At 46.6% G+C, this 23,077-nt stretch overlaps 1 protein-coding gene across 2 annotated transcripts in view; it reads right to left on the bottom strand.

The window, feature by feature from the left end:
- Positions 1-23,077, bottom strand: part of SFXN5 (sideroflexin 5) — a 227,180-nt gene that overhangs the window by 131,937 nt on the left and 72,166 nt on the right. For both annotated transcript variants that reach the window (XM_044294474.1, XM_044294483.1), the window contains exon 10: positions 7,881-7,971. In XM_044294474.1, coding sequence (XP_044150409.1) covers positions 7,881-7,971 — 91 coding nt within the window. The remainder of the gene's footprint in view (positions 1-7,880; positions 7,972-23,077) is intronic.

Genomic DNA, 23,077 nt, shown 5'->3' with positions numbered 1-23,077 from the left:
CATGGACTTTATCACGGATCTTCCTCGTTCCTCAGGGAAGTCGGTGATCCTGGTGGTGGTGGACCGTTTTAGCAAGATGGCTCATTTCGTACCCTTCCACGGTTTACCCAGTGCTAAAACGTTGGCGCAAGCTTTTGTCGACCATATTGTTAAATTGCACGGCATTCCCTCTGATATTGTTTCCGATAGAGGCACGCAGTTTGTGTCCAGGTTCTGGAAGGCTTTCTGTTCCCGCCTGGGGGTTCGGCTGTCCTTCTCTTCTGCTTTTCACCCGCAGTCGAATGGTCAGACTGAGCGCGTCAACCAGAATCTGGAGACATATTTGCGCTGTTTTGTGGCAGAGAACCAGGAGGATTGGTGTTCATTTCTCCCTCTTGCTGAGTTTGCTCTGAACAACCGTCGTCAGGAATCTTCTGATAAGTCACCATTCTTCGGTGCATATGGGTTCCATCCGCAGTTTGGGACATTCTCGGGAGGCGCTCCCTCTGGTTTGCCTGAGGAGGAGAGATTTTCCTTGTCTTTGTCTACCATTTGGCAAAAGATTCAGAGTAATCTTAGAGAGATGAGTGAGAAATATAAGCGTGTGGCTGATAAGAGACGTATGCCTGGTCCGGACCTGAATGTGGGTGATCTAGTGTGGTTGTCTACAAAAAATATTAAACTGAAGGTTCCCTCCTGGAAATTGGGTCCCAAGTTCATTGGCCCTTATAAAATCTTGTCAGTCGTCAATCCTGTTGCCTTCCGTCTTGATCTTCCACGGGTTTGGAAGATACATAATGTATTTCACAGGGCTCTTTTAAAACCATATGTCCAGCCCACGGTACCCTCCTCTTTGCCTCCTCCTCCGATTTTGGTTGATGGCAATCTGGAGTTTGAGGTTTCCAGAATTGTGGACTCTCGCATTGTCCGCGGTTCTCTTCAGTACCTCGTTCATTGGAGGGGTTATGGTCCTGAGGAGAGGATGTGGGTTCCGGTGTCGGACATTAAAGCCACTCGCCTCGTCAGGGCATTTCATAGGGCTCATCCTGAGAAGGGGGGGTACTGTCACTACCAGAGCTTTGAGACGTTCTCATAGCTCTGTTTCCACACCCCTGTGATGATGTCACTACTAGAGCTAGGAGGAGTTCTCTTCCCTGTTTCTCCGCCTCTGTGATGAGGTCTTTACTTTTGGTTTCCTTCCTCCCAGCTGTTCCTCCTGTGTTTGATTTCGCTGCCTTTAAATCACCCCTCCTCCTTTGTAGAGGTGCGGATTATACTCTTCATTTTGAGCTGTATCTCTCGCTTGAGTGTCTTCTCCTGTGTTACTTCTCTTCACTGGATCTGTGTCCTGCTGATGCGAGTACTTCAGATATCTGCAGACTTCGGATCTGTTTACACTGCGGCTGCAGCACCTCAGTTAAGTGTACAGACATTGTGTTTATCTGTTCTTTGCTGACTGGATCCGAGGCGTCCCCGGTTCCGTCCATATACTGAGCAGGGCACCGGTGGCCGTGCCCCTTCCACTATTGTAGGGGTTTCAGTGGTCTTCAGCCTTAGGTACGCGGGCATGTCTCGATCTACCATTCGGATCCGGACATGCGCATAGCAGCGTAGGGAGAGCTTTTAGGGTCTGGCAGGGGTCACCCTTATTCCTCCCTAGAGTGGGTCCGTCAGTTGTTATTCTCTGTGTACACTCTTGTTGCTCATTTACAGCCGTGACACTACTATACACTTCAGTAAGACCGCCAGCACACTACTATACACTTCAGTAAGACCGCTAGCACACTGCTATATACTTCAGTAAGACCGCCAGCACACTACTATATACTTCAGTAAGACCGCCAGCACACTACTATATACTTCAGTAAGACCGCCAGCACACTACTATATACTTCAGTAAGACCGCCAGCACACTACTATATACTTCAGTAAGACCGCCAGCATACTGCTATATACTTCAGTAAGACCGCTAGCACACTGCTATATACTTCAGTAAGACCGCCAGCACACTGCTATATACTTCAGTAAGACCACCAGCACACTACTATATACTTCAGTAAGACCGCCAGCACACTACTATACACTTCAGTAAGACCGCCAGCACACTACTATACACTTCAGTAAGACCGCCAGCACACTACTATACACTTCAGTAAGACCGCCAGCACACTACTATATACTTCAGTAAGACCACCAGCACACTACTATACACTTCAGTAAGACCGCCAGCACACTACTATACACTTCAGTAAGACCGCCAGCACACTACTATATACTTCAGTAAGACCGCCAGCACACTACTATATACTTCAGTAAGACCGCCAGCACACTGCTATATACTTCAGTAAGACCGCCAGCACACTACCATATACTTCAGTAAGACCGCCAGCACACTACCATATACTTCAGTAAGACCGCCAGCACACTACTATATACTTCAGTAAGACCGCCAGCACACTGCTATATACTTCAGTAAGACCGCCAGCACACTACTATATACTTCAGTAAGACCGCCAGCACACTACTATATACTTCAGTAAGACCGCCAGCACACTACTATATACTTCAGTAAGACCGCAGCACACTACTATACACTTCAGTAGGACCGCAGCACACTACTATATACTTCAGTAAGACCGCAGCACACTACTATATACTTCAGTAAGACCGCCAGCACACTACTATATACTTCAGTAGGACCGCAGCACACTACTATATACTTCAGTAAGACCGCCAGCACACTGCTATACACTTCAGTAAGACCGCCAGCACACTACTATACACTTCAGTAAGACCGCTAGCACACTACTATATACTTCAGTAGGAGCGCCAGCACACTACTATATACTACAGTAAGACCGCCAGCACACTACTATATACTTCAGTAAGACCGCTAGCACACTACTATATACTTCAGTAGGAGCGCCAGCACACTACTATATACTTCAGTAAGACCGCCAGCACACTGCTATATACTTCAGTAAGACCGCCAGCACACTGCTATACACTTCAGTAAGACCGCCAGCACACTACTATATACTTCAGTAAGACCGCCAGCACACTGCTATATACTTCAGTAAGACCGCCAGCACACTACTATATACTTCAGTAAGACTGCCAGCACACTACTATATACTTCAGTAAGACCGCAGCACACTGCTATACACTTCAGTAAGACCGCAGCACACTACTATACACTTCAGTAAGACCGCCAGCACACTACTATACACTTCAGTAAGACCGCCAGCACACTACTATACACTTCAGTAAGACCGCCAGCACACTACTATATACTTCAGTAAGACTGCCAGCACACTACTATATACTTCAGTAAGACCGCAGCACACTACTATACACTTCAGTAGGACCGCCAGCACACTACTATACACTTCAGTAAGACTGCCAGCACACTACTATATACTTCAGTAAGACCGCCAGAACACTACTATACACTTCAGTAAGACCGCAGCACACTACTATATATTACAGTAAGACCGCCAGCACACTACTATACACTTCAGTAGGACCGCCAGCACACTACTATACACTTCAGTAAGACTGCCAGCACACTGCTATACACTTCAGTAGGACCGCCAGCACACTGCTATATACTTCAGTAAGACCGCCAGAACACTACTATACACTTCAGTAAGACCGCAGCACACTACTATATATTATAGTAAGACCGCCAGCACACTACTATACACTTCAGTAGGACCGCCAGCACACTACTATACACTTCAGTAAGACTGCCAGCACACTGCTATACACTTCAGTAGGACCGCCAGCACACTGCTATATACTTCAGTAAGACCGCCAGAACACTACTATACACTTCAGTAAGACCGCAGCACACTACTATATATTATAGTAAGACCGCCAGCACACTACTATACACTTCAGTAGGACCGCCAGCACACTACTATACACTTCAGTAAGACTGCCAGCACACTACTATATACTTCAGTAGGACCGCCAGCACACTACTATACACTTCAGTAAGACTGCCAGCACACTGCTATACACTTCAGTAGGACTGCCAGCACACTGCTATACACTTCAGTAGGACCGCCAGCACATTCGCTATCATATACCGTTCAATCTGATGGGATATCTCTCTAGACCTGCGGCTCCAGTCTCTGTGCTGTATGAAGGACGGATATTCTGTGGTTAATAGGACAGATTATTAGGTAAAGCGGAACATATGCTTGTAATGGCCTCTTGGCGAGCGGAGCAGATTGGGCGCAGTACATGAAAGGTACAGATGGCAGCATCCCCAGGGATCCTTATTTTTCAAAAATATAAAAAGTATATTTTCCAACCAGCAGCACAAGAAGTCTGATGGTGTGGGCTCAGCAAGAAGACCCTGGCAGTGGAACAGGTGCAGGCGGTGGGGTTTTACCTCTGTGCATTGTCTGGGTATCCTCCACACTCTATACCTATCAGACAGACCTTTACTGGTGGAGTCAGCCCGACATCCAGATCTTGAGCTAGAGCATGATGTAGGCTCTTCTACATTACCCATAATGCAGGAGACATGGCCTCCAATTATAGTCACCTATAGGTGACCACTCCAGGAGTTACTGCTTTTCCATCCTTTGACTCTATCCAGCCCTTAGGAGTAATGATCTGTGTCAAACCCCACCCACTAGCAGCCTCTCTGGCCAATCATATGAAACCACTCCCCTGAGGATCATAGGGAGCAAAGAAAGGCTTGATAAGAGTGATGGGGAAGACTACATGCCCAATGTATGACCTTAGGGGCTCAGTAGACTCATACATATGCCTGTCTGGAGCCCAGAAAACATGGTGGGTGTAGAGCTCTACATATGACATTATATACTGATGCTACATAAAACACTGACCATCAGGCAATGAACACCGCCATACTGTGCTCCCTGTATACACAGGACAGGTTTATTAATTAAGTAAGGTGCTATGGCAGCACTTTCAGGAGAATTAGCTAATCCTGGGAGATTTCAGTGCAAATCTAATAATCTGTTTACCACAATCCCCCAATGTAATGAGAGGAGAAAATTGCAATTAGTGGTGAGATCTGATCATCAGCCGCCTAATGAGAAGGCGAGTTACAACACAAATAAAGTCTAATGGAAGGAAGACTCCAACCGGCTAGGAGGTCCCCCCCATCCACCGACATCTATAATCAGCGGCTCCAGGTTCGCTTCACTGTCCATGGCAGTCTGCAATCCATCTACTGTCTCCACCAGAGGCTCCTATGTCTAGTGGATGTCTTCCACCCATGCTTTATACTACGGTTCCTATCTATTAAGACACAGCTCTGATTAGTCACTAAAGTTTAGCTACATTTTATGTTGAGTATTCGGCGCAGGTACGGTGAGGAAGCTGGCAGCTTGCGAGCGCCTTTCCCTTACTGCGCCTGCGCCGAATGCTGAACGGCGCGAGATTTCACCAGAGCACAGGGCTGGCAGACAGATGCGAGCGCTGCCTGGCCCTGTCCATGAGGACTCAAAGGTGGGAGAACGGAGCCTCTAGGAGCAGGAACAACGCCCCCCCACTCCTAGAGGCTAATTAGCAAGTTACATTTCTGGCGTAATGGGGGCATAGATAAAAGTTGGAATAGGCTAGTTAGGTTTAGCTGACATTAGCACATCGCTCATGTCAGCTAGCTTAATAGGGTTAAATCTGGTGACAGAATCCCTTTAAGGCACTTTTGCCTGAGCAATAGGTTGTCTAGCTTTCTAGTTCCCTGCAAGGGGGGCCATAGTTCTGTCTGCTCCTTCTGGATTTGACCCTTCTATGCATGGCCTGCTCGTCATGACCGTGGACTGCACATTCTCTGTCTGCCCTGACCTCGGCCTGTCCCTGACTACGGTTTTGCCTGAGCAATAGGTTGTCTAGCTTGCTAGTTCCCTGCAAGGGGGGCCATAGTTCTGTCTGCTCCTTCTGGATTTGACCCTTCTATGCATGATCTGCTCGTCATGACCGTGGACTGCACATTCTCTGTCTGCCCCGACTTCGGCCTGCCCTGACTACGGTTTTGCCCGTCTCCTCAGTGCTCTGCACCGTTGTGTGTTTTGATCCCGGTGGGTCAGCTGTCAACCGGAGACTACTCCAGGAGGTAGCAGACTGCCAGGCTAATGCCCGTAGGCGTAGCCCAAGTCCAATCTGCTTGGTTGACACGGAGGTTCCACACCCACTGCATCACAGTTGCTATGTATATAGGCTAGATCTGCAGAGAGCTGGTTTGGAAAGGAGTAGGAGCAGATTGATTATTTTATCTAAACCAAAAGTGAGAAAAAGATTATCTATGGAGCATTTGTCTGATTAGGGAAGAGTCACTAAACACCGAAAACTCACCCCAAAAAAAAGTATATACTTTCTCCTCATTGTCTTCTGTCTGACTGTAAGACAAGTGGCTTCAGCAGGAGCCTCCTCCATCTGCCCTTTCTCTAGTAGTTCAGAAAGATTCTTAAAGAGATTCTGGGAGCATGATCAACCATATTAATCCAGGCATACTGTCTGGTAGGGCTCATCATGCTGATTAAAACGATACCTTTCTTACTTCTGTATGCTAAATAGCTGCAGAGATATCTGCATTTTCATCCATATGTAAATGAGCAATTTTGAGCACCAGGGGGCATGGCTGAATTCTTGGAGCACTGCTTTTGTAACACCCCCTGTGCTCTGCACACTCCCCCCTCCTCCTGATTGACAGGGCTAGACATCAGCATGGTGAGGGCAGAGCTGTGTCCTAGCATGTACACATCATATACACTACCTAGAGTGGATTTCTATACTTAGAAAGCTAATACACATTACTGCTTTATTCACAGGCATAATACATGATAATAATGAAACCCTGTGTTAGCTTTCAAGGCAATATGAGAAGGTTGCAACCTGATGATCCCAGGTTTGAATCTTGGGAAAGATTTTCAGATTTTTTTGTTCAAGTATTTATTATTCCCTCGTTTAACCCATAATAAAAGACAAATGAGAATATAGTTTTTTATGCTTAGACAGCTAATATATATTGCTGGTTTCTTTATAATGTGAATAAACCAGTATTTTTTTTTTTTAAGCTTTCAGGCATAAAAAAAACACTATTCTCAATATAGTAAGGCTATAGGCTTTTATTATGGGTTAAATGAGAGAGAAAAAAAAATTCTAAGTCTCACCTGGGACATGAACTTAGGATCTCTACATGCAAAGCTGACAACTTACCACCAAGCTTTAGACTTACCACATAGAGAATAACATTTTTTCTATACTTAGAAAGCTAACACTTATTACTGGTTTTATTATAATCATATATTGTGCCTGTGAATAAAGCAGTAATATGTACTGTATATTAGCTTTCTAAATATAGAAATCCACTCTTTTCAACATGGTAAGGCTACAGTAAGTAGTGTATATGATATGTACATATGTGATATGTACAGCTCTGCATGCTGATACCTAGCCCTGTCAATCAAGGGAAGGAGGGAGTGTGCAGAGTACAGGGGGTGTTACAAAAGCAGTGCTCCAAGGATTCAGCCCCATCCCCTGGTGCTCCAACTTGCTCATCTGCATATGAATAAAACAGATATCTCTGCAGCTGTTTAACATACAGACAAGAGAAAGGTATCATTTTAATCAGCATGATGAGCTCTACCAGACAGTATGCCGAGTTTAATAGGGTTGATCATGCTGACAGAGCCTCTTTAGGCTTGCCCTTCAGACACGCCCCTCTAATGATATTCCAACAGGCATTACCATATTAACAGCACTGGTAAACAAGGCGGCCTCCTAATTGTAAGAGCCTCTGCAGGAAATCGTTGATGCAACCAATCTGGCTAGGCATAACTTTTAAAGGCCCCCTCGTTGCTCTTCATATTTCCTAAATAACCAACTACACTACCAGCTTTACAGGTCAGACTTACCAACAGCTGGAAATGGCACAAATCGCTGGATGAAGAGTCTGGTAGAAGGAGAAAATTTATTTGCCCTCTGAACCAGAGAATTAAGGCCGACCTGGAAAGAGAAGATGCAGAAGGTAAGTGGCAAAGTCTAGTGGTTCAATCTTCAAGTCTAACATCTAAGGAAGCCACATATTGGTTGTCACCTCCACCGCAATGAACGGGAACCCCTTGGCCGATCCTTACAGTAAGGTGGGCTGTCATATAGATGTGAAAAATTACACGTGCAGGTGTCCAAAGACAGTTCTCCATAGCCTCCACAATGGCCGGCTCATCTTCCGAGTAGTAGTGCAGCGCCGGGGGATCCATATGGGCAGATCTATGAGGCTCTGAGGGATGTGGACTGGTATCCAAGGCCTTGTTCACTCACCTCTAGTGATGGTCAGGGAGTCACATATTTATATCAATACGGTGAAACTGCACTAATCCTGTCCATTTATTGCATGTTTTTACTTTTTAGTTCATTTGTAGTTTTGTTTTTACATTTTTCGGTTTTCCTACCTTTGCGATATTGCCTTTTATTTCCTGTAGTGCATTTTCACGGGGCGATGGAGGGTGTTATGTGACCTACGTCACCTGGTGGAATAAAGGCCTGGACAATTACTGCTCCATCTCGCTCTAGGTAAGGCCTGGCTGTAATAAGCTGCGCTGGTGTCAGAGCACATAGCACTTAGCCGCAGCGGAGGCCGGAGCCCCCCGGTGCTTCGGCCCAGAGTGATTATGGGCAGTAACAGCAGATTCACAAGCTGTCAAACGCGCTCACTCCGCGCGCTGCTCACAATTATCGGGGAGAGGGAGCTGGGATTAAAAAACCCACAGGGGCTTTGTCACGTAGGAGACGGTGACAAACAACCTGCACGTATGTTGTGCAAGAAGGTAGAGGAGCCTATCAAATACATAAATACTCGGGCTGTAACCTCTTCAGTGCCGCGGCCCATCCTAAACTGGCCCGTATAGACCAGTCCGCCCAAACAACAACGCCACAGCTGAGCATGTTGAATGCCTTGCAATGTAAAAAAAAAAAAAAAAAGTTTTGTAAAAAAAAAAGGCCATAAAAGTCAAAACAATTACATAAAAACTATAAAAATTTAATTTTTTTATTATAAAATATATATATATATATAGCTATATAGCACACATAACATGTATACATACGTGTGGCCTTTGAGCAGCTCGGCCTCATTGCAATGATCGGGACTGCACTGGAACATCAGGCACTACCACTACAGCAGAATGCTAGAAAATGTTGCAAATTTATTAAAAAGTAAAAAAAACTAAAATTTAGCATGGGCATAAATATTCACACCCTTTGCCCTTGGGCCTCACATGTCTCTTGGTCATCTCTGAGATGTTCTACACCTTGATTGGAGTCACCTGTGGTAAATTCAGTTGATTGGACGTGATTTGGAAAGAAACAGCCCTGTCTATATAAGGTCTCACAGCAAAAACCAAGCCATGAGAAGGAGAGAACTGCCTGTAGAGCTCAGAGACAGGATTGTGTGGAGGCACAGATCTGGAGAAGGAGACAAAAACTACTGCATTGAAAGTTCTCAAGAACACAGTGACCTCCGTAATTCTGGAAGAAGTTCAGAACCACCAGGACTCTTCCTAGGTAAGGTGACCAAGAACCTAGTGGTGACTATGGCCACTCACTGAGCACCTGGCCTCTTCCTACAGCTGATCAGCGGGGGTCCCGGGTGTCGGATGCCCGGCGATCTGATATTGATGACCTATCCTGAGAATAGGTGATCAATATTAATTGAGGGATAACCCCTTTAATGAAAAACCTGATCCAGTGGGATCTGGACCTCAGACTGGGCTGAAGGGTCACCTTCTAACAAGACAACACAGGAGAGGCTTAGGGACACCTCTGTGAATGTCCTTGAATGGTCCAGCCAGAGCCTTGACCTGAACCCAATAGAACCTCTCTGAAGAGACCTGCAGATGGCTGTCCACTGATGTCTAGTGTTGAGCGCGAATATTCGAATTGCGAATTTTTTTCTCGAATATCGCAATTTCGAGATTTCGCGAATATTTAGAATATCGTTCTATATATTCGCGAATTCGAATATTCGTTTTTTTTTTATTATTATATTTTTTTCTTTCCCACTTCTCTAAAGTTGTTCTTACCTGTCCTTTGGATTCCTGGCTTCCTGGCTGCGTTTTCAACTTACTGCTATATTCCATATTAGCTAAATTACAATCTAATCTATATGTGTATTTTACGAAATTTCGCAAATTGCGATGCGAGTAATATAATACGAAATAATCGCATGAAGATTTCAACTTAGCACTGCTATATTCCATATTAGGCTAGAATATGGAATATAGCTGTGCTAAGTTGAAATCTTCATGCGATTATTTCGTATTACATTACTCGCATCGCAATTTCGACTTTTGCAAATGTTCTTAATATTGCTCTAACTTCGTCTCTTAGAATATTACGAATATTCTAAAAGACGAAGTTAGAGCAATATTACGAAATTTCGTAAAATACACATAGATTGTATTTAAGCTAATGTACTGCTATAGTAATATTTTTTAATAGTGTACATATTTTACAAAACTTAAGTTCAGAAGAGGCAAAAAAAAATTAGAGGAAAAAAAGGGATTATAGCACTATATTAGCTAAATTACAATCTATATGTGTATTTTACGAAATTTCGTAATATTGCTCTAACTTCGTCTTTTAGAATATTCGTAATATTCTAAGAGACGAAGTTAGAGCAAATCACGAAATTTCGTAAAATACGCATATTAGCCTAGCCATAGTCAATTAGCATAGGAATGTTGCCTTATACTATCAAGATAAATAATCGCAATACGCGAAAAAAAAATTCGGATATTATTCGCGATAATTGAAATAATTACGAATATTCGATTTCGACGAATATAACACGAATATTCATTCGAATATTCGCGAAATATCGCGAAATCGAATATGGCACCTCCCGCTCATCACTACTGATGTCCAGACCCAACCTGACAGAGCTGGAGAGGATCTGCCAAGAAGAATGGCAGAAAGTACCCAAATCCAGGTGTGCAAACCAAGGAGACTGGAGGCCGAGTAAAGGGTGTGAATACTTATGTCAATGCAAGGTGGTAGTTTTTCCTTTTCAAAAAATTACCGAAGATTTTGAACATTTTGTTCTCACTTCTCATTATGGGGGACGGACTGCAGAATGATGGGGAAAACTGGGTTTCTTTTTATTTTAGCAAGGAGGAACAGAACAGAATGTGAAAGTAGTGAGAGGGTGTGAAGACTTTGGGAACGCGCTGTACAGTTACTCTTATTAGTGTAATTAAGGCTCTTCCCGAGTGCTGTTTTCAGCCGTCAATCAAACATGTCACATCCGACGTGGCGTCTCCTAATTAATCGCTTCCGATATCTGTGCCACGTCTCCCCAGGCTTTGTCATGCTATTAAGAAGTGAAGACAGGCCGGCGGAGGGAGGACGGCTGAGGATATATTTAGGACTGGGGGGATGTTAACTAGTTTGGTACTTCCATACGGAGGATGAGAGGAGATGTCCCAGTGTGGCCTTCACATGTTAACTGCTCCATGAGGGGACAGCTATGACCAGTGACTCCAGTGTGGCTGCACTGGCTGCTGGAGTCTATGGTGGTCTGTCTCATCAGAGGCGCAGACCTCAGCTCTGTCTGGCCCTCATGCACTACACTGCAGCCTTGCTTCATTAGAGCCCCGCTATGACCAGTGACTCCAGTGTGGCTGCAATGTCTGCTGGAGTCTATGGTGGTCTGACCGTCTTGTCCTGTCTCATCAGAGGCGCAGACCTCAGCTCTGTCTGTCCCTCATGCACTACACTGCAGCTCTGCTTCATTACAGCCCCGCTATGACCAGTGACTCCAGTGTGGCTGCACTGGCTGCTGGAGTCTATGGTGGTCTGTCTCATCAGAGGCGCAGACCTCAGCTCTGTCTGGCCCTCATGCACTACACTGCAGCTCTGCTTCATTACAGCCCCGCTATGACCAGTGACTCCAGTGTGGCTGCACTGTCTGCTGGAGTCTATGGTGGTCTGACCGTCTTGTCCTGTCTCATCAGAGGCGCAGACCTCAGCTCTGTCTGTCCCTCATGCACTACACTGCAGCTCTGCTTCATTACAGCCCCGCTATGACCAGTGACTCCAGTGTGGCTGCACTGTCTGCTGGAGTCTATGGTGGTCTGTCTCATCAGAGGCGCAGAACTCAGCTCTGTCTGTCCCTCATGCACTACACTGCAGCTCTGCTTCATTACAGCCCGCTCCCAGTGACTCCAGTGTGGCTGCACTGTCTGCTGGAGTCTATGGTGGTCTGTCTCATCAGAGGCGCAGACCTCAGCTCTGTCTGTCCCTCATGCACTACACTGCAGCTCTGCTTCATTACAGCCCGCTATGAACAGTGACTCCAGTGTGGCTGCAATGTCTGCTGGAGTCTATGGTGGTCTGACCGTCTTGTCCTGTCTCATCAGAGGCGCAGACCTCAGCTCTGTCTGTCCCTCATGCACTACACTGCAGCTCTGCTTCATTACAGCCCCGCTATGACCAGTGACTCCAGTGTGGCTGCAATGTCTGCTGGAGTCTATGGTGGTCTGACCGTCTTGTCCTGTCTCATCAGAGGCGCAGACCTCAGCTCTGTCTGTCCCTCATGCACTACACTGCAGCCTTGCTTCATTAGAGCCCCGCTATGACCAGTGACTCCAGTGTGGCTGCAATGTCTGCTGGAGTCTATGGTGGTCTGACCGTCTTGTCCTGTCTCATCAGAGGCGCAGACCTCAGCTCTGTCTGTCCCTCATGCACTACACTGCAGCTCTGCTTCATTACAGCCCTGCTATGACCAGCGAATTTCAAGAATCAGGTACAGTGGGGCGCATGAACTTTTGCAGCTGGGCGGTCAGTGTCAGTGTGACCAGTTTCTGGAGGTCTGGTAGGGTATACTGTGGTTTAAACACACGGTGTACATTCATAGGTATACTATACCGCCATACTGTGGCTCCCAATAGAACCGATCCCAGTGACACGGTATATTACCAAGTTTAAAGGGAAGCTCCGGAAAACACCTGCGCGTTCTCCTAGAAGAGTTCTATGGACTAATAACGGAGACACGCGGTAGCGTGTTCACACGATGGCGGCACTGTGGCTCTCCGGCGGCCATATTTCTCAGCTTTTCCATAATATATCTTCAGAAGAAGTGACGGGTGTAAAGTGAGTGCAGGAGGCTTAAAGGATCAGACTGAACGAAGAGCCCCAATTACGTGCCGGGGCCCCCCCTCCTGCACGCTCGTCTGAACTATCACATTAGGCGGATGACTGGCAGCCGGGAGCGGGCAGCAGCCATCAGATCACATTACCGCACTAATTGTTCCTAAAACCGCCAGGATTAACAGAAGCTGCGTCCGTACGATACCGGCCCCTTATTACAGGATTACCGGCTCCGAGCCCAGAGAAATGAAAAATAAACACTACCGCCATCATACAGCGTCCTAGACCTGACGGACACGGGCAGGTGAGCAAATCTACAATACTCTCATGTATCATCAGATTCCACTACTCCGCCATCTGCTGCATCACGTGATCACATAGATGGCGACTCAGACCTCATAATACCGCACTATAACCACATCATAGTAGTGCACTACCACTTACATCACACTGCTATTACTACTACCTTACAATACTGCACTACCACTATTACCTCATAATACTGTACTACTACTATTACTACCATTCATAATACTGCAATATTATTACTCTTACCGCCTCATAATATCACACAACATACTACCTCATAATTGTCGCATGACCACTATTACTACATGTCATAATACTGCACTCCTACCTCATAATACCACACTACTATTACTACTACATCCTCATAATAATGCACTACCACTATTACTACCTCAACATAATACCACACTACTATTACTACCTCTCATAATACTGCACTACTATTATTACTACATCCTCATAATAATGCGCTACCACTATTACTACCTCAACATAATACCATACTACCTCTCATAATACTGCACTACTACCTCATAATACCACACTACTATTATTACTACATCCTCATAATAATGCACTACCACTATTACTACTTCAACATAATACCGTACTACTAATGTCACTACCAACTCTTAATACTGCTCTACTGCTTCATAATACCGTATTACTACCACCTCATAATCCCACACTACTATTACTACCTCCTCATAATACTGCACTATTACTACCACCTCATAATACCGCATTACCACTAGTACCATCACTTCATAATACTGCACTACTACCTCATAATACCACACTACAATTATTACTACCACCGCATAATATTGCACTACTACTATTACTTCCACATCCTAACACATTAACCACTATTACTACCACTTCATAATACATCACTACTACTATAACTACTACTTTATAATACTGCAGTACCACCTCATAATACCTCACCTCTACTATCACTACCACATCATAATACTGCACTACTACCGCTCATAATACCCCACTACTATTACTACCGCCTTATCATACCCCATACTACCATTACTAACACCTCATAATACCACATGGCCATTTCATGACCATGAGGCTCCCCCTCTAACATTACCACTATCCCATAATACCGCCTCATACGACTTCTTACAGAGGTATACAGAGCTGGAGTCTGTATGAATTCAACCTACGAAGCGATCCGTCGGATGCCATATTGCGGTTGTTTTCCCAACCCCCAAACAAGTGAATGGTGACAGGTACGGCTCCTGGAGGTAGGACCCACATTTATCAGCTGGGAATACCACTTTAAGGAAAACCCACCCGTAACGCTCAGGTCATCACGACTCAGCCCAGCTACACCAACAAGCTCAGCCCTGCGACATGCTGGAAGGATAAGAGAAGTGAGCGCAGCCATGAGCGCTGGCCTGATCAGGGGTAAATAGCCGCGTCTACGCCAGACTTTTAGTAAATTAGCTTGTAAGTTCGCTCACGATGGGGGCGTGAATACTTTCCAGAGCGTTCCACCTAACAAGCCGGCACCCCCACGGCCTGGCTCTACGTACTAATAATCTCCAGCTCCTGCCGCCTGATAAGACAATGCTCCTTCCTTTGTCTCTCAGTCACACCAGTAATCCCCCGCAGCCCCTTTAATTTGGCCCGTAGTCTTCATCACATGCCCGGCATGGGGCCGCCCTGAGCCCTGGCGCTTTGTGCTGCCGTGCCCCCTTTCCCGGCGCTGTTTGGAGAGGTAGCAGGTCATTGTTGTCTTTGTCTGATGCCCCCCTGGCTTGTAAGGCCAAAGACTTCATTAACTGATGGCTGCTGTCAATTAGCTGCAAATCCCCTCCCAGTGAGAGCCTATTAGTGCGAGATGACCTGAAAACAAGTGCCATTGCCCCAGGAGGGTCTCGTATTAATTAAACAGGACCCCTCCAAGACGGCTGCCCACTGAGTGGCAGGAAAACACACGGGGGGTGACAGGCACAGGCTGAAGAGGGGCGAGGACTCAATCAGAGATAATATTTGTAGTGATTAGGTAAGAGTCTAGTTAACCTCTGCCCGTTCATTATATCTAGTTAACCTCTGCCCGTTCATTACGTCTATTCCCACGGAATCCGTGTCCAAGGATGCTGACCCCGAGCTTTGATTATCTGCCCATGTAATGTAGACGAAGGGGGGGGGGGGGGGGCAGTGTCAAATACCAGGGAGGAGGAATGACTAATAAACATGAGGCTCATATTAGAATGGAGCTGCAATACCACCCCGGAACAGTGGACAGGGGAGGCGCTGTTCACTGAGAGAGCAGCAAGGTTTCCCTACAACCCCTTTAAGGCGTCTTAGTCCACAGTTTTACTGAAGTCCTACATGAGCATTCAGGATATTAAGTGATGAATTTGTTATCGCTGGTCCGCGGGGGCGGGGCTGTGACAACTTTATCAGCAGCGTCAAGACACATAAAATTGTATGTTCCGCGAGTCTGATCGCAACAGGAAAAAAGGCCGGAAAAGGAAGGCTGTGGTCATATCTGAAGAGGGGGAGCATGACAAAAAGATCTCCTTATTGGTATTCCCTTAATTCAGCTGTCTTGCTCCGCCCCTGAGGAGCCCAATGAGGCATTTTGCCTGAACACTTCCATCATTTAGAGCATATACAGTGCCCCTTCTACTACACAGAGTGGACATTACATAATGAAGTGTTCCTGAACCTGTGGCTCTCCAGCTGTTGCATAACTACAACTCTCACCATGCCCTGCTGTACTGCAGCTCATGAGCAGGTGTGGCGCTGTTTTACACCATAGACAACCCCTTGAATTCCTGAGCTCAGCTCATCCTGCTGACTCTGTACAATGGCTGGTATAACCCGAATAGCACAGCACAGTCACAAGGTAGAGGGAATACAATACAAAAGGCTTCTTCTACAATGCAGAGTGCACTGTAGAGATTTGAATGCAGCTCTGGAAGTGAATGGAGTATGACATTCTGAGTTCTAGCAAGTATCCTGCAGATAGCTGAATACAGCTCTGAAGGTGAACAGGGCATAACAGAGCTTGGCGTCTTACAATTAAGCTGAGATTTGAATGCAGCTCTGGGAGTGAAGAGGGTATAACAGATAGTGAGCTCTAACAAGAATCCAGCAAATAGTTGAATGCAGCTCTGTGAGTGAATAGAGTCCAAGCTCTAATAAACATGCAGCAGAGATTTGAATGCAGCTCTGGAAGTAAAGAGAGTATAACAGAGACTGAGCTCTAACAAGAATCCAGCAGAGGACTGAATGCAGCTCTGGAAGTTATTGGAGTATAGAAATCAGATAGATGAATGCAGTTCTGGGAGTGATCAGTATATAATAATAGACAGCGAGTTCTAACAAGAATCCAGCAGAGAACTCAATGCAGCTCTGTGTGTGAACAGAGTATAATAGAGGGTGAGCGCTAACAAGAATCCAGAAGAGAACTGAATGCAGCTCTGGAAGTGATCGGAGTATAGAAAGCAGATAGCTGAATGCAGCTCTGGAAGTGTTCAGTGCATATTAGAGAGTGAGCTCTAACAAGAATCCAGAAGAGAACTGAATGCAGCTCTGGAAGTGATCGGAGTATAGAAAGCAGATAGCTGAATGCAGCTCTGGAAGCGTTCAGTGCATATTAGAGAGTGAGCTCTAACAAGAATCCAGAAGATAGCTGAATGCAGCTGTGGGAGTGATCGGTATGCAAAAGAGAGTGGGCTCTAAGATGAATCCAGAAGAGAACTGTTTGCAGCTCTGGAAGTGATCGGAGTATAGAAAGCAGATAGCTGAATGCAGCTCTGGAAGCGTTCAGTGCATATTAGAGAGTGAGCTCTAACAAGAATCCAGAAGATAGCTGAATGCAGCTCTGGGAGTGATCGGTATGCAAAAGAGAGTGGGCTCTAAGATGAATCCAGAAGAGAACTGTTTGCAGCTCTGGAAGTGATCGGAGTATAGAAAGCAGATAGCTGAATGCAGCTCTGGGAGTGATCAGTATGCAAAAGAGAGTGGGCTCTAAGATGAATCCAGAAGATAGCTGAATACAGCTCTGGGTGTGAACAAAGTATAATAGGGGGTGAGCTCTAACATGAATCCAGCAGAGAGTTGAATGCAGCTCTGGGAGTGACTGGAGTACCATACATCTCAATGGAAGATGCAATCAGTCTTGCGTCAGTGTGCGGCTAGCTTTCTTCCAGGGCAGCTCTACTCATACATTTAGGATATTTCTGGATACAGCTCAGACATGCGGACCTCGGCCTAGACGCCTGCCAGACCTCCTGACTGTGTCCTCCCCCTGTGACCAGGATCTGTCTCCGTCTGGTCACTGCTGCTCCGCCACTTATCGGAGGTGAGAGGGCACCACGCTGCACGATTCTGCTGGTGCCGCCGCTCATGCCCGTCCTGGATGAAATCATATTCAGCTGCCAACCCCTCCAAGCTGCAGTACTCAGGGAATCCAGAAAAGTGCAAGCAAACTGACAGCAAGCAGAGGTCTTGGAGATGGTGAGGAATTGAAACACAAAGTATACAATAACTGAGGGCTACTATATAAATGCAGAAAACCTCTAAAAGGGATTGTCCATATTACAAAACCCAAATTTATAAGCCAAACTAGGGAATTCTGGGTTAATAGAGGGGGTCCCCTGAGTCTCCTGCTCTGGAGGACCTGTCCTCTATAACACACACAATCCACTGTGCAATACCCCATTTCCCCTGTGGTGGCACTGTAGGGAAACTGAACGCTTACACCAGGTTTCCTCCTGGTGATCGGCTTATGGTCAGGTGATTAATCTAACAAGCAGGGACTGTCCACAGAGAAGGACTGGGACTGGAGGACAACTTAGATTCTTCAGAGTCAGGTGTTTTTCAGCTGTGCTCCAGCTTAGCTTCAACTTATACTGACCTCCTATCTAATCAGAGGCCTGGGCTGCTGTTCTGCACTTCCCCCATGCTTTACACTGAAGCTCTCTTCTTCAGACTGGCTGCTCTTTACTAGCACATGTGACAGAATGATTAAAAACCTCAAGTAACTATACCTTCAGTATAGATGTGGTCTGTAATGTGGCCGCTGTACCTGGGCGGAGCTTGTTGTGCATTACTAAAGGATGCTCCTCCCACTTGTCTATACATCATTACTGATTGACACATATCTGGGCGGAGCTTGTTGTGCATTACTATAGGATGCTCCTCCTATTACTGATTGCCACATATCTGGGAGGAGCTTGTTGTGTGTTACTATAGGACGCTCCTCCCAATTGTCTATACATTATTACTGTTTGCCACGTACCTGGGCGGAGCTTGCAGTGCATTTCTATATGATGCTCCTCCCACTTGTCTATACATTATTACTGATTGACACATACCTGGGCGGAGCTTGCAGTGCATTTCTATATGATGCTCCTCCCACTTGTCCATACATTATTACTGTTTGCCACATACCTGGGCGGAGCTTGCAATGCATTACTATAGGACGCTCCTCCCACTTGTCCATACATTATTACTGTTTGCCACATACCTGGGCGGAGCTTGCAGTGCATTACTATAGGACGCTCCTCCCACTTGTCCATACATTATTACTGTTTGCCACATACCTGGGCGGAGCTTGCAGTGCATTACTATAGGATGCTCCTCCCACTTGTTCATACATTATTACTGTTTGCCACATACCTGGGCGGAGCTTGCAGTGCATTTCTATATGATGCTCCTCCCACTTGTCTATACATTATTACTGATTGACACATACCTGGACGGAGCTTGCAGTGCATTTCTATATGATGCTCCTCCTACTTGTCCATACATTATTACTGTTTGCCACATACCTGGGCGGAGCTTGCAATGCATTACTATAGGACGCTCCTCCCACTTGTCCATACATTATTACTGATTGACACATACCTGGGCGGAGCTTGCAGTGCATTACTATAGGACGCTCCTCCCACTTGTTCATACATTATTACTGTTTGCCACATACCTGGGCGGAGCTTGCAGTTCATTTCTATATGATGCTCCTCCCTCTTGCCCATACATTATTACTGTTTGCCACATACCTGGGCGGAGCTTGCAGTGCATTACTATAGGACGCTCCTCCCACTTGTCCATACATTATTACTGTTTGCCACATACCTGGGCGGAGCTTGCAGTGCGTTACTATAGGACGCTCCTCCCACTTGTTCATACATTATTACTAATTGCCACATACCTGGGCGGAGCTTGCAGTGTGTTACTATAGGACGCTCCTCCCACTTGTTCATACATTATTACTGATTGCCACGATCGGTCCGTACCACTGGCATCCTTCTTCTAGTTTGAGCTTCTAGTCCAAGACTTACACCGCCCAGTGTTCTGACTGTGTCAGTACTCACTGTAGTTCCTAGCATTATATTCATAAACCAGGACATTCGGAATGAGAAAACGGGTCACACCAGATCGTGGAAGCTGCTTTTACCCTGGGAGAGAGGAGACCCTGCAGCGTGGACGGCGGCAGTCTGAAGGCGAGGCGAGCAATGCGTCCGTAGACGCTAGATAAAGGCGTCCTCGTCCAATTAGAGAGAACTTTCCAATTAGTAATAATTATTTGTTAATTTGCTGAGATGCTGGAGAACGGCCAACAACCATATTGATTCTCCGCCTAACGAGCCAATGTTTATGTTCTCCTCGAGGTATATTCTGACATGAACGGATTATTTCTACAATAAACCCCACTCTCCGCACCCGCCATTAACAGCGCTCTGCCACGCCCCCCAATCCACGCTCCATGAAATGACAAGAAAACGGCTTCGCCCTCCGCTCCTGGTGGGAGGGTTGGGGGGTCAGGCGTCAAACACACTGTTAGGGAATCTTCACTTCATAGAGGGGAGGCCTCCATTCATGGCCCTCGTATATTAGCTGCAGAGTGGGGGGCCCGATGCTACAGGGCCATGTGGGATCCCAAGCCGACAGAGGGTGTGTGCAGTGATCTATGGATCCAGACAGGTGTCAGGACCCTGAGGAGAAGACACCGTGATAGTGAGCGGAGTCAAGAAGGCGTTTGGTTTTAACTCTTTTGTCTGATCTTGAAACAGGGTCTGGTCTGGGGTCTCATTCATGGTCTGGCCTGGGATCTAATTCAGGGATCCGATCTACGATCAGGTCAGATTTAAACCCAAGGCAACAACGCTGCAAGGCACCAGTGCTAACCACTGAGCCACCATGCTGCCTGAGATATTATTCAGGGGTTGGATCTGACATCTGATTTAAGGATCTAATCTGAGATATAATTCAGGGGTCTGGTTTCGGGGTCAGAACAAGATCTGAGTCTGGGCCTGGACTGGGATCAGATTCACGGGCCTGGTCTGGGATCAGATTCACGGGCCTGGTCTGGGATCTGATTCACGGGCCTGGTCTGGGATCTGATTCACGGGCCTGGTCTGGGATCTGATTCACGGGCCTGGTCTGGGATCTGATTCACGGGCCTGGTCTGGGATCTGATTCACGGGCCTGGTCTGGGATCCGATTCACGGGCCTGGTCTGGGATCCGATTCACGGGCCTGGTCTGGGATCCGATTCACGGGCCTGGTCTGGGATCCGATTCACGGGCCTGGTCTGGGATCCGATTCACGGGCCTGGTCTGGGATCCGATTCACGGGCCTGGTCTGGGATCCGATTCACGGGCCTGGTCTGGGATCCGATTCACGGGCCTGGTCTGGGATCTGATTCACGGGCCTGGTCTGGGATCTGATTAACTGGACCTAGTACAACACGGGGCCACTTTTAGTATTTTTTCCGGGGCCACTTTAAGTTCTCAGTCCGCCCCTGGGTCTGAATCACAAATTAGAAAATGTTTTCCATACACTGATTTAGGGTGCATTCACACGTCCGCAAGGGTTTTCCACAAAACACGTACAGCGGCCATGTGCGTTCCGCATTTTTGCAGGGCCGCGGAACGGAAGTATGGATGCGGACAGCACACCTGAAACCTGGGTCCACACCTGAAACCTGAACTGAATGGGTCCGCACCTCTAACCTGAACTGAATGAGTCCACACCTGAAACCTGAACTGAATAGGTCCACATCTGAAACCTGAACTGAATGGGTCCACACCTGAAACCTGAACTGAATGAGTCCACACCTGAAACCTGAACTGAATGGGTCCACACCTGAATCCTGAACTGAATGGGTCCACACCTGAAACCTGAACTGAATGGGTCCACACCTGAAACCTGAACTGAATAGGTCCACATCTGAAACCTGAACTGAATGGGTCCACACCTGAAACCTGAACTGAATGGGTCCAAACCTGAAACCTGAACTGAATGGGTCCAAACCTGAAACCTGAACTGAATGGGTCCAAACCTGAAACCTGAACTGAATGGGTCCAAACCTGAAACCTGAACTGAATGGGTCCACACCTGAAACCTGAACTGAATGGGTCCACACCTGAAACCTGAACTGAATGGGTCCACACCTGAAACCTGAACTGAATGGTTCCACACCTGAAACCTGAACTGAATGGGTCCACACCTGAAAGCTGAACTGAATGGGTCCAAACCTGAAACCTGAACTGAATGGGTCCACACCTGAAACCTGAACTGAATGGGTCCACACCTGAAACCTGAACTGAATGGGTCCACACCTGAAAGCTGAACTGAATGGGTCCAAACCTGAAACCTGAACTGAATGGGTCCACACCTGAAACCTGAACTGAATGGGTCCACACCTGAAACCTGAACTGAATAATTCCACACCTGAAACCTGAACTGAATGGGTCCACACCTGAAACCTGAACTGAATGGGTCCACACCTGAAACCTGAACTGAATGGGTCCACACCTGAAACCTGAACTGAATGGGTCCACACCTGAAACCTGAACTGAATGGGTCTAAACCTGAAACCTGAACTGAATGGGTCCACACCTGAAACCTGAACTGAATGGGTCCACACCTGAAACCTGAACTGAATGGGTCCACACCTGAAACCTGAACTGAATGGGTCCACACCTGAAACCTGAACTGAATGGGTCCACACCTGAAACCTGAACTGAATAATTCCACACCTGAAACCTGAACTGAATGGGTCCACACCTGAAACCTGAACTGAATGGGTCCACACCTGAAACCTGAACTGAATGGGTCCACACCTGAATCCTGAACTGAATGGGTCCACACCTGAAACCTGAACTGAATGGGTCCACACCTGAAACCTGAACTGAATGGGTCCACACCTGAAACCTGAACTGAATGGGTCCACACCTGAAACCTGAACTGAATGGGTCCAAACCTGAAACCTGAACTGAATGGGTCCACACCTGAAACCTGAACTGAATGGGTCCACACCTGAAACCTGAACTGAATGGGTCCACACCTGAAACCTGAACTGAATGGGTCCACACCTGAAAGCTGAACTGAATGGGTCCACACCTGAAACCTGAACTGAATGGGTCCACACCTGAAACCTGAACTGAATGGGTCCACACCTGAAACCTGAACTGAATGGTTCCACATCTGAAACCTGAACTGAATGGGTCCACACCTGAAACCTGAACTGAATGGGTCCACACCTGAAACCTGAACTGAATAATTCCACACCTGAAACCTGAACTGAATGGGTCCACACCTGAAACCTGAACTGAATGGGTCCACACCTGAAACCTGAACTGAATGGGTCCACACCTGAAACCTGAACTGAA

The sequence above is a fragment of the Bufo gargarizans genome, chromosome 1 (genome assembly GCF_014858855.1).
Source record: "Bufo gargarizans isolate SCDJY-AF-19 chromosome 1, ASM1485885v1, whole genome shotgun sequence".
Lineage (NCBI taxonomy): Eukaryota > Metazoa > Chordata > Amphibia > Anura > Bufonidae > Bufo > Bufo gargarizans.
This window is presented reverse-complemented; position numbering and strand designations above follow the sequence as displayed.